This window comes from Phlebotomus papatasi, chromosome 3 (genome assembly GCF_024763615.1).
Source record: "Phlebotomus papatasi isolate M1 chromosome 3, Ppap_2.1, whole genome shotgun sequence".
Taxonomy (NCBI): Eukaryota; Metazoa; Arthropoda; class Insecta; order Diptera; family Psychodidae; genus Phlebotomus; species Phlebotomus papatasi.
Window position 1 is genome coordinate 67,164,509 of NC_077224.1, and position 17,955 is coordinate 67,182,463.

At 31.9% G+C, this 17,955-nt stretch overlaps 1 protein-coding gene across 1 annotated transcript in view; it reads right to left on the reverse strand.

Annotated features, from left to right (window-relative positions):
* Window positions 1-17,955, reverse strand: part of LOC129807263 (RNA-binding protein 5-B) — a 98,226-nt gene that overhangs the window by 44,419 nt on the left and 35,852 nt on the right. Inside the window, exon 7 of the mRNA XM_055856410.1 lies at window positions 15,037-15,147. Within this exon, the coding sequence (XP_055712385.1) occupies window positions 15,037-15,147 (111 nt within the window). The remainder of the gene's footprint in view (window positions 1-15,036; window positions 15,148-17,955) is intronic.

Sequence of the window (17,955 nt, forward strand, 5' to 3'; positions counted from 1 at the left end):
GTTTTAGACTTTTAATATACAACCAGAGTATTGCAGTTTTGTGCAACATCCACATACAGAACATAAGCAGCAAGAGAAGTAGATAGATAAAAAAAAAGCGAGACTTTCAAAATACTAGCATATATAGGGATAACAATCTCTCATCCAACAGCTAGGTGAGAGAGAACTTGTAGCAAAAAAATGTGCTATCCTCACCATAGAGTATATCTGAGAATAAATTTTAAACTGTAACTCTCTGTAATTACTTTACATTTCGAATTTTTCTATCTTGCATTCTCACCCACTATTTACTCTTAAGTGAAAATTTACAACAAGAGGTAGAATTGTCATTTAACTTTTCTCAGAAATTGCAAAAATTTGCGTTTTTTTTTTCTTTGTGGATGCAAAATGAAGAGATAAAAGTAAAATAGAACATGTAAATTTCTGTAGTATAATTTCAGCACAAATTCACTTTTGAATTAATTCAAAGAATTTGCACAAGACCCATACCACATTGAAATATTCATGAAAAGCTCAAAAAAAAAAAAGATTGTGGATTAGCTCATCTTAATCCCAAAAAATTACCAAGGTTTTCCATCCCTCCTTAAACCCCCTGAGTATAACTTGTATATACTAAATCTATGTGATCTCGAGGCACAAACATTGATTAATATTTAATATTGCTTAAGACTGTTTATCTCACAGAAGCCAACAATGTAGAAGACCATTTCCCAAATGAATCCCCCAAAATAAATAGTCTTTAGGCGACTTTTTCCTGTACAAATGCTATATTGTCATATCTTATACGTAATTTGAAATATATTATTCCATTTTTATTATGCACACACAAGAAAAACACAAAATTAATATAAAATCATAGAAAAGATAAAATCACTTTCAAATAAATCAATTTATTTAAATACATTCAAAAATTATCTTATTTGTTTATAAAAGAAAAACATAAGATATTAAATTATCTAGACATATACAATAAAATTTCTGAGTGAGAAAATAATACCATTTATTATTCCAAGTTGATCAAAGAGCAACAAAGAGAATCTACACGAACCATAACACCTCGAACAAAAACGAAAATATTTCTGTGACTATATACACATCTTTCATCATCTCAGGAGATTTTTCTAAAAATACTCATTTCAGCAGGACACCATTCTTCTCACACAGAATTGTATAAGGAATTTTTTCGGTAAATATGTGCTATGATATCATGACAACATAATAATATACCTCCTGGTAATACACATATATCTATAATATAAATGTCATATAAAATTGTGCACAAAGAAATTCCATTGAAAAAGTATAAAAGAGCTGCCAGAAAAAGAACATCATTGAAAAATATTTTAATATACTCTCTAACCCGTTGTACAACAACGTATAGAAAATGTGGTTTGGATAATGCCACAAAAGTTATAAAAGTTTAGGTTTTCTTTAAAAATTTTCATAATACTAAAAAATCTAATCAAAATACCATTAAATGCAATATTTTCTTATTTTGGTATATCGGTATATATTTACTATTCTGCAATGCAAAACTTTTGGTACAATATAAATGAAAGTTTATTAAATTATCGTTCTCTAGATTTAGAGAATTACAAATTAATTTGTGTAGCATGTTCAAGGAGCAGGTTAAAAGGTCTTATCCTCAGCTACAATATTACTAAAATTTCATAGAAATTAGAAATGCGAGTTTCGAGAAATTCGACATAGGGTAAGTGTACCAAATTTCGGCATAGTTGCACGTAAGCACTAAAGTCTTAAGTTTGAAATGTACATTTTTAATACAAATTCTTTGTTACTTCTCTTTAATTCAAGTCTTTTAAATATTAAAACATATTTTAAAATGTATAAAAAATATAGACATTAGCTTTGGGTAATATTTCGGCCACATTGATTCTAATAGTTCCTTGCCCTTCCAGAATTCTTCCAATGTATTTTTCACATCATCTCGTTCATCGAAGCGATATCTTTTTCTTTTTTTTTTTTTTGTATAATCTCTAGAGTGTGCAAAAGCTAAAAATTTGTGGAAAAATGAGGAACAAAAGAAGTAGCCGAAATTGCAAGTTGTCCGAAATTTGGTACAGTGACCTTAACATTGATAAGGTTTTTATGTCATTGAAGACAGTGAGACATTAAATGTATAAAAATGTAGACATTAGCTTTGGGGAATATTTCAGCCATATTGATTCTAATAGTTCCTTGCCCTTCCAGAATTCTTCCAATGTATTTTTCACATCATCTCGTTCATCGAAGCGATATCTTTTGCTTTTTTTTGTATAATCTCTAGAGTGTGCAAAAGCTAAAATTTTGTGGAAAAATGAGGAACAAAAAAGTAGCCGAAATTGCAAGTTGTCCGAAATTTGGTACAGTGACCTTAACATTGATAAAGTTTTTATGTCATTGAAGACAGTGAGACATTAAATGTATAAAAATGTAGACATTAGCTTTCCGGAATTCTTCCAAAGTATTTTTCACATTATCTAATTCGTCGAAGCGATTTTTTGCATTGTATAATCTCTAGAGTATCCAAAAAAAAAATGGAAATTTGAAGAACAAAGAAGAGGCCGAAATTACGAGCTAGCCGAAATTTGGAACAGTTACCTTCGAATTTCCGAAAATTGAATTTTCGATTTTACCGCCCCTACCAGTATTATTTATAAATCGTGTCGAGGTTTAAAATTACGTTTGTCTTGCATAAAAATGGGTCATGTCAATGGCAAGTGGACTTGCCAACGTCAAATCCCCTGCTACACATTAGACAGAGGACAATGGACAAACACATAAGTAGGGGATCAACCCTAGCGGAACCCTAGGCGGTTTTCGTATGCAAATTTGGATATTAAGATAAGTTGTAGCATTATTATTAATCGTGTCGAGGCTTTAAAAAAAATTAAGTATATCTTGCCCAGAAACGGGTCGCGTCAATGGAAAGCGGACTTGCTGACATCAAATTTTCTGCTTCATAGGCAGGGGACAACGGACAAACACACAAATGGGGGGTGGTAGCATTGAATGAGAGCTTTCGAAAATACCAAACAAAATCAACTTTTGACAATTAGAACTGGAACTAAAAGAATTTTAAGATAAATTTTTGACCCCTTCTGGATCGGTTCAAAGAGATCGGAGAGGGTCAACTTTTTTTTAAGAAAGCTTTTATGTCCAACTATAACATACTATAAAAAATTGAAATCGATGCAAACCATAGGGACTCAGTCATTAAGAAAACAAAATTTATGGGTGTTCCAAAATAACAGAAGGTAGGTTGATGGATTGCCAACACCATCTTATGTCGTAAAATCGATGTATAAAAGCGAAAACCACTTAGTGGGAAGTTAAAAAAAAACCTTATATTACAAAAGGGATGGCAGAACTTTGGGAAATGCTCGGACTCGTGACATAGATGTTAATAAGGGAAAGCACGCTGCCTTCGGACAACTCAATTATTAGGGGTACAAAAAAGTTTTTACAAAAAAGGTTCTAGGAATGATTCAAAAGCAAGGAAGTTGGGCACCTTACGAATTGAAACCAAGAGACGTCGAGCGCCGAAAAGTGAATACATTACGACAATCTGAAGCACAAAAAATCATGGGGAAAGCCCGGTTATAAAGCAGTATCGGTGGCAAAGTAGAACATTCGCGGTTCCAAGCACATGCTTTGTATTTGGTGGGATCAGGAAGGAGTAGTGTATCATGAGCTGCTAAAACCCAATGAAACCATTACAGGACAACTCTATCGCAGGCGATTGATGTGTTCGAACTGAGCTCTGAAGAAGAAACGGCCCCAATATTATCAAAGACATGAGAAAGTCATTCTGCAACATGATAACGCCCGACCTTATGTTGCAGTCCCGGTGAAAAACTATTTGAAAACGTTGAATTGGGAAATCCTACGCGACCCGCCATATTCACCAGACATTGCTCCATCTGATTACTACTTGTTCCGAACGATGACACATGACCTTCACTGAGAAAAAAACGGGGGTGCGTTTAACATTTTTTCCTCATATATTTAACACTTTTTAGGTGTAAAAATATATCAACATTTTGTAATGTTGATTTTACACCCTTTTAAGGGTAAAATTAACATGAAACAGGGTAACTTTAATCCCTAATACACCTAAAATGCGTAATATTTACACCGATTTCGGATCAATACTGCAAGGTAAAATAAACATTTCTGGAATGTTATTTTAACTTTCTCGGATTTCTCTCAGTCAGTGTTCAAATCCTACGAAGACACTCAGAAATGGGTTGACTCTTGGATAAAGGGAAAAGATATCTCATTCTTTTGACGAGGTATCCGTATTCTGTCTGAAAGATGGGAGAAAGTACTAGCAAGCAAGGAACAATATTTTGATTGAAATAATATTTTCTAATTTTCTTTAATAAAACTTGGATTGTCACAAAAAAAAACAGCAAGGACTTATTAATATTTTTCCACGTTTTGAATACATTTGTTTCATGGATCTTTTCATGAAATTTGGAGAACTGACCTAGCTATTTAAATATAATATCATAATGGGTCAAATTCAAGATCCGCAAGGAACTTGGTTTTAGAGCGGAAGGAGACGAGTGTGGAGGAAATAACAGGCATGTTAATGATGCGAAGGTTGAATTATAGGGGGGGGGTCCCACAAAGAGGTCACAAGTCTCTATCTCTGACCGTTTGGCCTGTATAGACAGAGAGACGGACAAATAGTGTAGCGTCACTTCTCAGAAATCATCTAAAACGTAAAGGTATGTTAAGTAAAGTGATGTCGGATGGGTAAAAGGTAGTTATTTAGGGGAGGGAGGGGTGGTAGTCCGGGCGGGGTGAGAGGAGGGGGGCGGGCGAAAAAATCGTGGGATTATTTTTACTGCTCTCTCTCTGTGGAGTTCGAGCAGTAAAACTAGCGTCAGGATAATCCTTTTTTTTACTAATCTTTAAATTTTATTGCTTTTAGCTATAAAACTCTTTTATTAAAATATAAAAATAAGGAAAGAGAAAAAACAAGCAGGTAAATTAATTATACTCTTTTTTTAAAGTTTGACAAGTTTCAAAAGCACCACACATAACACTATTCTGGGGAAATATGTCTTGCAGCACTATTCATGTAGGAATTAATTAAAATTCCTTATTAAACTTGTCGCAAACAGTATTGCTTTAAAATTTCTATAGTATTAAGTGATATCATGTTTTGCAATTTCATCTACATTAAATATACATAGAATGCAAATTAATACCTAATGAAGTTTCTAAATAGTTTTATCTTTTAGTTATACATTGAACAATAGAAAACTTTAAGTCTATACATTAATTCACACTATTATGATGATGATATTTATAACTATTCTAACTCACGATTCTCTAAATCCAGTTCACCACATTCGATAATGAAATTTCTTATTAGCATAAAGTTTAATTCAATAGTATTTGTATTCTAACTCTTGTTCTATAAATGTGAAAAAAAAGATTATAAAAAATTATTAACCCCTAACCCTTCTTCCACAAAAAAAATATTATAATGCAACTTTGAAGAATGAAGTTTTAAAGAAATTTCCATGCATCTAATATAGAAGATTATATATAGTGACCACTTGAGATAAAGTTAAGAAAATTCTTGTCTACAATATTCTCAAAATTCCTGCTTTATATGGTAACACACAAAATGAAACTCTTCTTGTGACATTCTCTCTCAGTAAAATATTTAAACTTTCCTCAGTTATGCTGTCGTTTCATTGATATCGATTTTAAAATTAGGCAAATGCTTGAGGAAATACAATAGAACGGACTTTAGGCAGACAAGTTCTGAATAGCAAAATCTCAAAACAATCTTGCAACTTTGAGCCGGAAGAAGTTATATGTATAGATATATCGTCAGTTAAATCAGCATTTGTCGTAACTTCATTTTTACGATTTTGAGATATATACATATTTGGAATAAGCGTAATTTTGTTTATTAAACGCACTTGTGAAAAAGAAACTTTTATAAGCCCAATAAAAATTATTTTAAACAAAAATTATCGTAAGTGCCCATAATTAAGAAAAATTTATCAAAATTTGTCGTAACTTTCATTTTTGGGGAAGTTACGATAAATTTCCATACAAAATTTTCAATAATCAACATTTGCCGTAACTTTTTTTGCTCACTTGCGTGGCTTGTAAAGTGCAGCAAAATTGCAATATTTCTCAATAAAACGTTTATAAACTCTTCCAAATATCGAAAGACAGTGCGAATAGTGTAACATTAAATCATTTTAATTCAATATTTGCGAGAAAAAAGTGAGAAAAAATCCCTACCCATCTGTCATTAATTCAAAACAAAACAAGCGACACGTGGCGCACAAAATTTATTCAATAAAACTTATGACAGGGACAGGGATAACAGTATTATTATCTAATTTAGTCAAATAAAGGCGCTTATTATCACTAGAATAATTAAAATTGATATAATGCATTTTAGAAAATTGTCGTAACATCCAAGATTTCCATACATTGGAAGTTACGGCTTTATAAACGATGGAAGTTACGATAAAATATTATTGTGTTTCTTCTAACACATTTCTCAATATTGCAGCTTTTAAATAATTTTATAAAGATTTTCTCGAGTAAACTTACAGTTTATTAGTGCCACTTTTATTATTTTGACTCAAAAGTATCGCATTCGGGGCTCATTTTTAAGAAAAATAATATTGAACTGCAAATTTCGTCTCCTGAAAAGTTATCAAAAAGAAGTTACGACAAATGCTGATTTAACTGACGATATTTATCAGTCTCTTGAAAATTCATATTCATTTCCGAAAACATAACAATCAAAACTAAAATTCACACAACTTAAAACACAACTCACATAATAAATTAGAATTTTAGATTTATCCAGATGAGGAAAATTTCTTGGAAATATCACACACAATAACGTGATTATAAATAAAATCAATAAAATTAAATTTTGTGAACAAAAGGAATAAAGGTACACTTCAAATAATGTGATTTGATGCTCAGAAATGGAATGCTAAATTGGTGAAATTTTCAGTTGCAGAAATATCCGGAAAATTTGCCTAAAATAACACATAAGTAATTTAATGATTTAAATAACAATATATCAGTTTATCATACCATATGGCCGGAAATTTTATATTTAGCGGTTTTATTATAATCTCGTTAACTATGAGTGTCAAAACGTGTTCCTAAAAACGTTTTAGCTTGATCGAACATCGAACGAGTTCAATTGAAAAATGCCCATATGGGTTTTTGGGAAGAAATATAGTACTGCAAAATCAAAGTGTGACACATATTGCTTTACCTTAATCAACAGAGTTCGAGCAATCATATAAGTTCAGCTATATTGTGAAACGAAACGTTTTGAATAGATCAAATAAAATTTCTCATCAGGATTTTATTATGAATTTTCATTCATATCCACAAATAAAAGCCAGTGGATGAGTTGATATATTATCCATGGGGAATTGGGAATGCAATATCATTATCAATATTAGTTTTGAAGCTTCTAAGTGATTGATGGTACGTTTAAAATTACTCTGTAAGTCTTTTGCGCTCATTAAGGAAATGCATAGTTTATAGTTTCATACAATTAATTAGAACTCATTTAAACAATAATGTAACAAAACGAGCAGAACCTCACTAGTAGAATAATTTTCTCAATGGAAATTAAAAAACAAAGTTTATAGCAAATTATTTTTAAATTTTCCACTGAAAAATTATACAACTGATAATGTACTAAAACTAATATAGAGACATTTAAAATTCTTGACAAATTCATGCAGGAAAAATAGTCCGTTCACATGTGCAAAGTGCAACCATTTGCAGAATACTTTTTTTTCCTCTCTTTTTAAAATAATTCAGGCAAACCCTCTTTTTTTTGTATAGAACAAGTTTATATTCAATTTATTTTTACTATTTTTGTACTTTTGTTCGTTCAATTAAAATCAACCAAACTAAATAATAATTAGATAATAAACTTAGAGTGAAACTTATGAAAATAAAATGACAATTTCAAACATTTTGATATAATATTTCTAAACTTTTCCTACCGACTGCTGAATTTCTAAATCATAGTTCTTTATTCTATATTAGAGATACACCCATTTGTTTTTTTTATTTATTGTAGTCTCAAATTAATTCACAAAGTTATTAATATTCAGAATAATAAGGAACAACGAACCATACAGAAACACGAGATTTTTACAAGAAAGTTTTCTAAATATGCATTACTGCTGTTCGAATTCAAAGAAAGAGCAGTCACGTAAACCACTTCCTTCACAGTTAGAGGCCAAATGGTAGGAGATATCAAAGTCCGGTCTTTGATGACCGCCCCCCCCCCCGCAAAACAGAAGTTAATATTATCTAGGACACTCTTCCTTTTTCCCCCACCCCCCTCCAAACCCATGTTGTTTTTTCAATTATTTCGAAAACATCTCCTAGAATTTTTTTGATTTTCGAATATGATTCGGAGGTAGTCAAGGTAAATATTTCGTCCTCAGACACCTATGTTTGAAAAGCATTTCGATATGGAATTTTCGAATGTCAAAGTCAAATTACTTTAGAGTCTATTTTAAAAGCGATTTGCTTAAAATTAAATTTTTTGAATGATCTTCAAATTTTCCTAGCAAAAGATTTCTTTTTTTTTCTTTTTTGAATAAGTTTTGGAGGTGGTCAAAGTGAATATTTCGTCCCTATTCAACTACAGTGCCCGCTTTGTAATCCGGATGATTGGAAAACAATATGACACATGTCCGCTTTGTAATCCGGATGAATTTTTTGAATTTGTTCAACGTCTCGAAAATATAATACACGATTTTTTTGTAGAATTAGCATAAAAGTTTTAAAGAATATTAAAAAGACATAATTAGAGAATTCTATGCTATTATATTTATTTATTAAACAAAAACTTCACAAGATAATTCATTTTCATTGCTGAACAGACATGCATACATAACCTCAAAATTTTTTTATATGTAACCGTCGAGAACTCGTCCGGATTACGCCGATCCGGATTAGAGAGTGGGCACTGTATGTTTGAAAAACATTTAAATATCGAATTTTCGAAGGTCAAAGGTAAACAACTTTGAAAGTGTAAATTCTTTTTTTTAAACCGATTTTCTTAAATTTGTATTTTTATTTTGAAAACTCTTGAAATTTCAAACCCGGCTACATTGGACTTAAGCAGTAGTGAATCAGTAAAGTACCCGAAAAGTAAGATGGGGTAATTAGAAATCATGTCTATTTTGGAATTTTGAGATTTTCTTAGTATTTCAGATGGTCAAGTGAGAAACAAAACCACGAAGAAGCACAAGGCTTTACATTCAAGAATACTTCTTGTTTCTTCCTTTTGCAATCTAAAACTGTTAGAAAATCTCACAATTCCAAAATAGACATGATTCCGTATTACCCCATCTTACCCTAAATGATATACTTTTCTCAAATTTACTTTTTTTATTTGTCCATATATGGTTGTTGCTCATACCAAAACATTCTAAAATGTGCTTTTCTTAAACAATTTTTTATTCGGAAATGGTTTTTTAAATTTATGAATTTAATCGGTAGTAAACCGGTATGCGGGCACTCAAGTGGTAGAGCACTCGCTCTATGATGCAAGTGTCCCGGGTTCGAATCCCCTTTAGGTCACCAGGAAGTTTTCTGGCGTTAAAGGGGTTTGAATTGCATCCAATGAGCTTCACTGCATACTTGATTCCACGGGCATGGAACTGACGACCTCAGTAAATAAAGAATGCATGTCTAGAAATCCCCTTGAGGGAAGGCCTTGTTCCTTCATGGAATGTTGTGTCAGCATTATTATTATATTATTATAAACCGGCATGCACTCAAAAACCACGCGAAATGATAATACACAGAGAGCGCTTTCTCGTGAGTTCGAGCACTTCGCAAAACTGGGATGCTTTCCATCTATTTTTTAAGATTATTAAAGTCCTGGGGGTAAATTCTCTAACTTTGTGAAAACGTGAGAAGTGCTAAAAGTAAGAATATACCGAAAGTTGTCACTAAGTGTGATTCTCTATGCCCAATTTTGTGACACTTGTCATGCTGTTTTCGTGACACTTCTCACGGAATGAAGGTTCAGTGACTCAGAAATAATTCTTGGAAAGACGGCAAAATCACTAGATTTAAGAAGATATTTTAGGAAGAGAAGTGACCAACTCACGAAAATTAGAGAATTTATCCCCTGAAGAGATAAATACAATTAAGTTCAATAGATGCAATTTACATTCCTTTAATTTCAGTGATATTTAGAGCAGAATCACAGTGACAGTAAAATTCTCACCATCACCGCCAAAGCCTTACCGTATTTCGTTAATTTACGAATTATCATTGCAATTCTTACACAAATTCTCAATTACCATATTACCTTATCTCATACACGGTGGCACTAAATGAAAATAATATAAAAAAAGGAAAAAAATAAAACGAAAATGCGATTAACGGTGAGCAAAAAGAACTGTATGAGAAATTAACTATACGGTTTTTTGCTTACCGTTTATCGTTATTTTCGTTTAATTTCTTATATTATTTTCACCTAGTGCCACAGAGTATGAGATAAGGTAATACGGTAATCGAGAATTTGCGTAAGAATTGCAATGAAAATGCGTAAATTAATGAAATACGGTGAGTATTTTACTGTTAATGTGATTCTGCCCTTATGCTGCCTTAAATACGATACGAACTTTAAAACTTTGGAAGATAGAACAAGTGTTTTACCGTTCACTGATTGCATACCAAAATTAGGAGAGACCGTGGTAGAATTAGCCACCAAATGAAATTTTTCATTGCATATAATTTGTACAAAAAATGTTTGTATGAGGCTGATAAATATGTAAATGAATAGTAAGGGAAATATACATTTAGAATAAAGAGTGATTTTCTCAATATTCCTTCAAAGATAAACCAAATAAATAAAAAGAAAAAGTAATTTCAAATGAAATAAGAAAAATGCTGTATAAAATTCTTGCAAACATAAATTGTAAAATTTTAAATATAAATTGATCAATAAAAATTTCACTCTATTAGAAAAAAATCTGAAAATATAGTTTGAATACTGTGTTGCAAAATTTCGGAGTTAATTTATTTGGAAGCTCCTTAAGTACACAAAATATTCAATATTATGATAAAATGAAAGATGGAAGCCCCTGAAGCTACATTATTAGACTCTCAATCTCAAATTATAAATGGAAAGTTTCTATATAACATGGAAATCTCGCATGCTCTCTTGTAAAAGTTAACCGACCCTCTCCTCCCAACCTCCAACCCCCCAGTACCACTGCTCCTTCTCCCTAACCCCAAAAAAGTCCTTCACTCATTGTGGCTGAACAAATATTTTCAGTTTTTGCACGTTGGGATAGAGTGATGGTGAAATTTTCACATAAAACTATACAAGCATGAGAACGACTCATTATTTTATTCGCTTGGCGTAAGTTGGATCGTAGAATTAATGAATCATGTATTATGAATGAAGAGTCAACGTGTTATCTTTCCAGATAAATCACAACTACTATACAGATGTTATACTCTAAGTTATATATATATAATACGTATAAGTATATGAATATTTCGCGATGTCCCGTGAAACTTTTCTTGTGGTAAAATTGATGAAGAAGGAGACAAGATAAAAGAGACACGAAGGAACAAAAACAAAACTCGTGAAAAGAGTTATTCTTTCAGATATGGCACTTTGGAGAAAAATTAGAAATTTTTCATCTCATTTGTGAAAAATTAATGTTGCCTGCAGATGAGATTATAACGAGTTTCAACTAACCATGTCTTTATTGCGAATACTCTAAAGCACATTATTTTGGAAACAAGCCATCCAACATAGTCCATTAGTTTAAAAAAAAAAGAAAGATTAAAAGGAATCGCTAAATATTATATTTAAAAATGCACAACTTTTCCTTGAATATCTTCTTTGAGAATAAGCAATTGAAATTTTGTAACAAGCATTTTACAAAAATTAAGGTTGCATTCTATGTTTCAGTGTAAAGGGGTGGCAAACCATACCAAGCTTTGGGAAGAGCTCGAATTCGTGACTTAGACGGTATACCTCAAAAAGGGTTCCGGTCAAAATCCCGAAAGCCAAAATCCCGAATGGACCAAAATCCTTAAATCCAAAATCCCGAATTCTTAAAAGTATCATAGCTACTCCCACGATTGTACCCGTGCTCGCTGAAGGCAAAGGGAAATTTTCTGTGTCTTGGAAAATTATTTTACACATTATCCTTCATTATAATTTTATCCTTTTCAGGATTTTGCATTTCAAGATATTGGCGTTCGGGATTTTAGCTGCCTCCGCTCAAAACTACTTTTACACCATTTACCATTTACCGATTCTCAACCGATTTGAAAAGATTCATAAATCACTCAAAACATTGTCCAAAACAACTTAGGAGTAGGGTAAATTAAGCTAATTAAAAATCTGCTCCAAATGGAAACTTTTCGCTACTCCAAATGGAAACGTCATTTTTTCCATGATAAATACAGTACTAAATTATTATATTTATATATTTTCTATACCACAGTTTCATTATTTAGTTAATTTTGCTCCAAATAATGCGAAAATCCATTCATATTCACAAATTTTAATTTGTTAATTTCTCAGAAAAATTAATAGTGTACCTTTTCACCATCGAATTTTTCATCGATCGACCATGTTTTCCAATGAAAAACACAATAAGGTGACTGTTGCTTATTTATTTTGTTTAACGTTTTGGTCATATTTCTGGCTAATTTTAGTCAAATTAAGTGCTAATCTTTATTGTAAATGGTACGTGAAGTTTTCAAATAAAATAATTGTCAATTTCGTGAACAATAAGGGTTTTTCTGAAGTGTCTGCAAATGCTTCAATAGGAAACCCTGGAAATATGATTTTTTTGGAGAGATTTTCTTATTGTTTTAGATGGAAAAATAGAAAGGACCAGGAATAAGAACAAATCCTGCACTAAGGAGCAACTCAACAAGGTTTTGGAAGCCTTTCGTCGCGATTTCACTTACACTGTTTGTCTCCAATTAGAAACTTCCAATTAATTTTCACTAAACAGTAACATTCTAGAAGAGTCAATGAGCAAATTCATGTAATTCTCTTCAGAAAAATTGAAGTTATTATGTTAAATCTTCTGTCAAAGTTAAAGCGTCTAGAAATGGTTTTGAATTAGGACATTTAGCCTAGTATTATTGAATTTCGAATAAAAATTAGTTATCGGTTATGAACCGGTTCAGAACCGATTGGAAACGGATCATACACACATCTATCTGAAATTACAAGACCTTTCCAACGAGCCCGAACATGACTCATCCAGTTGATAAATGCGGTCCCTAGAACATTTTTAACCATTAACCTTGAAAACCCGTTATTAGGAATGATTCAACGGTATTTCCTCCGTATATGAACGATACGCCTGCCTAGGTTAATTTTTTCGTTTCACTTCTGTCAATTCAAACATTAAGCGTAAATCTCCTTATGATAGGTGTGATTCTTTTATTACCAATTCGGTGTATTTTAAGCATTTCTCAGCTAATTTGCCTTATCTTCAACATTTAAAAATTTTCCACATTTCACTTTAAATTGGGCATTGGTCATTTTTGGAATGAATAATATTCAAAACATGTTCTGTAAGGCAGTTTGGAGGTGTTAGAGAAAACCAGAGGATTACAATAGGTAGGATCAGTAGGATTATGAGAGAATCACACATAATTGACAGTCAAAATGCCGTGAAAAAATGGTTTTACAAGTGTCACAAGAGCATGTGTTATAACAATAACATAAAATTGTTTTTAAAACGCATTATGACTAGCGCACAATAACTTTTGTTTGTAAACATGTTTTTAAAATTTCCCAAGAGAATGAGCGAGATGACTAGATCTAGATCTCATTCACTCTCATTGAAATGTCAAAAACATGTTTACTAAACAAAAGTTATTGTGCGTTGAGCATTACAAACAGTAAAAGGAAGTCGATGAAAGTTGCTTCTAAATCCTGATGTGCAAATTTTTGTGTTCCGTGTAATATTTACGGTAGAAAGGAGGCGTACTAAAGTGTCAAAATTTTGTACGTAGCTGAGCAAACCAGGGCAGCTTTGTAAAAAGTGTCACTGAGTTTTCCTTTTCCTGTAGAGGAAAATCCAAGGATTTCCAGGAATTTTGCGAGGAGGAATTACGGACCTAAGCGAACAGACTGGGCTTTTCTACATGGTCATTGATTTTTTACGCCTTCATTGTTTTTTCACACGTGGAAAAAATAATCAAAAAATTGCGGCACCAAACCAATTTTTGCACTAATTTGATATTTTTTACGCCTTATGAGACAATATTCTTTAAAAAGAAAATGATATTTTAGTAAAATTTTCCGATTATAAGTACCTTGAGCAAAGAGCAAAAAGCAATTGACCGGACAATTTCTCTTTGATCTTTTTTCGAGGTGTTCAGATTTGGCGAATTTTACTAATACATCATTTTCTTATTAAAGAATATTGTCTCAGAGAATGGAAAAACATCAAATTGATGCAAAAATTGGTTTGGTGCCGCAATTTTTTGAGTATCTTTTCACGTGTAACAAAGCAATGACCATGTAGAAAAGCCCAGTCTGTTCGCTGTGAATAAGTAATAGATTTTTCTGGGATAGTGGTATAATTAATTCAGCTTGTGTGCCATTCAGTAAAAAATCTTGAAACATGTACATCTTTTTCCGTACGAAGCTGTACAAACTTTCGCTATGTCTTTAAAAAAAACTTTTTATAGACAAATGCAAAGTTTGTCTCTCTCTTAACAAAAAGAGAACTCTTTAATAGATTCCTAAAATTTCGAGCACTATGCAAAAATTTGTTGGCTTTTCTGATGTTTCGAAACTAAATGCCTCTACACATTGTGAGAAATTTTCGGTAAAAATGAAACATTTTGAAGGAACTGCAAACAACTTTTCTCCCTAATCTCGAGAGAATTTCAAGAATCCCTCTTGAGAATACCAAGTATAGCCACTTTTAAAAAACTATTTCTGCACTCTGTAATATCCAAAATGAATTAAGATTTATTACTCACCTTGGCACAATACCAATCTGTAACGTATTTATCCTTCGTCACGCAGGGAGGCTCCTTGGTTATACTGTATTGCATAACAGCACGATATTGATCCTGAAGCATTATAATGCCCTGAAAGGAGACACAGAGGAGAAAAAGTACAGATTAATATCAATTAATTGAAAAATAACTAAAAGATTTCCCTCATTTTTCTTCTTCTTATTTCTTTTGTCCTATTTCTCTCTCTCTCTCTCTCTCTATGTCATTTTCGTACTCTATCGCTCTTCATTTCTGCCATCACGCGAAAGGTGCAAAGAATCATTCTTAACCAATTCCACGAGGAACTGTATTAAGATGAAACTTTGTGTTGAAAATTTTTCACTATATAATGAAAGAAGCTTTACATAGAAATAGGATTTTTCTTATTTAGGGTTTACTACAAATTATTTCTGCTATAATTCTTTTTTTTCCAAGGGAAAGCAAGGTGACTGTTTTTAGTAGAAAATATAATGGGGTACGTACAAATAGTTTTGCTATGTAAACATATTTCAGACATCGCCTAAATGGGTGAGCAAAATGTTAAACGCATTTAACAGAAATTGTTGTTTACTTTTTTAAATGCTAAACAAATACAAACAAGAAAATAAATATTTATTGCAGACGCTTTTTGTTTTATAATCATATTTCTGAAACTGCCTGTCAAAGTGAGCGAGATGACTAGAATAAAATTTTACTTATGTTCAGCACACTAACTTTTGTTTTATAGACATATTTTTGACCAGTACAGAATCACGTAAGCCAAAATCCCGAAAAGCCGAAATCCTAAACAGACAAAATCCCGGAATGGATCGAAATTATGAATGAGTCGAAATTCGGCATTGATAGAAAAATCCGGAAAACTGAAATCCCGAAAACGAAAATCCTTTCGGAATTTTGGTCTTCCGACTTTTGGCTTTTCGAGATTTTAGTGTTTCGGGATTTTGACCAATTCGGGAGTTCGACTCATTCAAAATTTCGACCCATTGTGGTATTTGACTTACACAAGATTTTGAGTTTTCGAGATTTGGCCCATTCGGGATTTTGGTAATTCTGGATTTCGGCACATTCGGGATTTTTGCTTTTGGGATCTTAGTTTTCAAGATTTTGTAGTCATCTCGCTTATTCTCATAGAGAGTTTCGAAAGCATGTTTACAAAACAAAAGTTACTCTATGTTATTCCCACCGCACAATAACTTTTGTTTTGTAAACATGTTTTTATGTTTTTGACACTACTATGAGAGTGCGTGAGACCTAGATCTAGTCATCTCCGTCACTCGCATAGGAAATTTTGAAAATATATTTACAAACATAAACTATTGTGGGCTGGACATTACTCAATCTCGTTTTTTTTTTTTTTTTTGTAAAGAAACTGTATTGCAATTCAACGGGAAAAAGTTAAATAAAGTTCTTATCATCTCGCTCCCTCTAATAAGCGGTTTCGAAAACATGTTTACAAAATAAAATTTGTTTTGCGCACAGAACATTAGGAAATACGCATTTTTGATTATTTTCTACATGTTTTTGATATTTTTGCAATGCCCAACGTACAATAACTTTTGGTTTGTAAGAAAGTTTTCAAAGCTTCCTATAAGAGTGAGCGAGACGACTAGATTTCGATCTCACCTCACTCTCACTGGAATGTCAAAAACATGTTTACAACAGTTTTTGTGCATTATGCCCAACGCACAATAACTTTTGTTTTGTAAACATGCTTTTGACAATTCAGTGAGAGTGAATGAAATCTAGATCTAGTCATCTCGCTCACTTTCACAGGACATTTTTAAAATATATTTACAAACAAAGAGTTATTGTGCGCTGGGCATAATGCCCAGAGCACAATAATTTTTGTTTGCAAATATGTTTTCAAAATGTCCTATGGGAGTGAACGTGATGACTAGATCTAGATCTCACTCCCTCTCATTGAAATGTCAAAAACATTTTTACAAAACGAAAGTTATTGTGCGTTGGGTATAAAGCATTGCATTATGCAATGTGCACAATAACTTTTGTTTGTAAACATGTTTTCGGAGCTTCCTGTAAGAGTGAGCGAGATGTAGATCTAGTTATCTCGCTCACTCTCACAGTCAATTTTGAAAACATATTACAAAAAAAGTTATTGCGCGTTGAGAATTGTGACCACCACACAATAGTTTTTGTTTGTAAATATTTTTTGGACATTTCAGTAGGAGTAATTGATATAAATCTAGTCATCTCGCTCACTCTTATAGGTAGCCTCTAAAACATGGCATTAGGCATAATTCCCGTCATCTCACTCTCTCATAAAAGCGAAATAGGAAACACGTTTGAATAAATAAAAACCAACACGTGTATCTCATATAAAAAGATAATAGTTTTTTCAAGAAATGTCACCTTTGTTTGAAATTTGAAGACTCCCTTATCTGTCATTACTTCTTCCGTTTTTTTGTACTGTTCATAATTTTTTTCGACTTCTTAAAAAATTCCCACAAAGAATTTATTCTAAAGTCACACATCCCTTCAACAGATATTCATCAAAGTTGATTTATATATATATATATATATATATATATATATATATATATATATATATATTTTTTTTTTTTCAATAAAAAAGCAAAGTAATTTTTTATGAAGATTAAAAGATAACCGAATTTTTGGTAAGAAAATATATTAAGATTTTATATAACTTTGTGCTGTATTTTTTTTAATATTTCATAAATCAGTTTAAGGTGTTATATCCAGGAGAACACGTAAAATTATTGTTAATTAAATCATTATTATCAATCTTAAAAATTCTAAGTACTTCTCCATTTGAAAATTTCAAATCAATCGGATGAAAATTATTCCGGTTCTACTGCTCGCCGCGAAACGCCTAAAAAAAAAGATCCACTCTCAGTTCTCGCACTGCTGCGCTGTCATTTT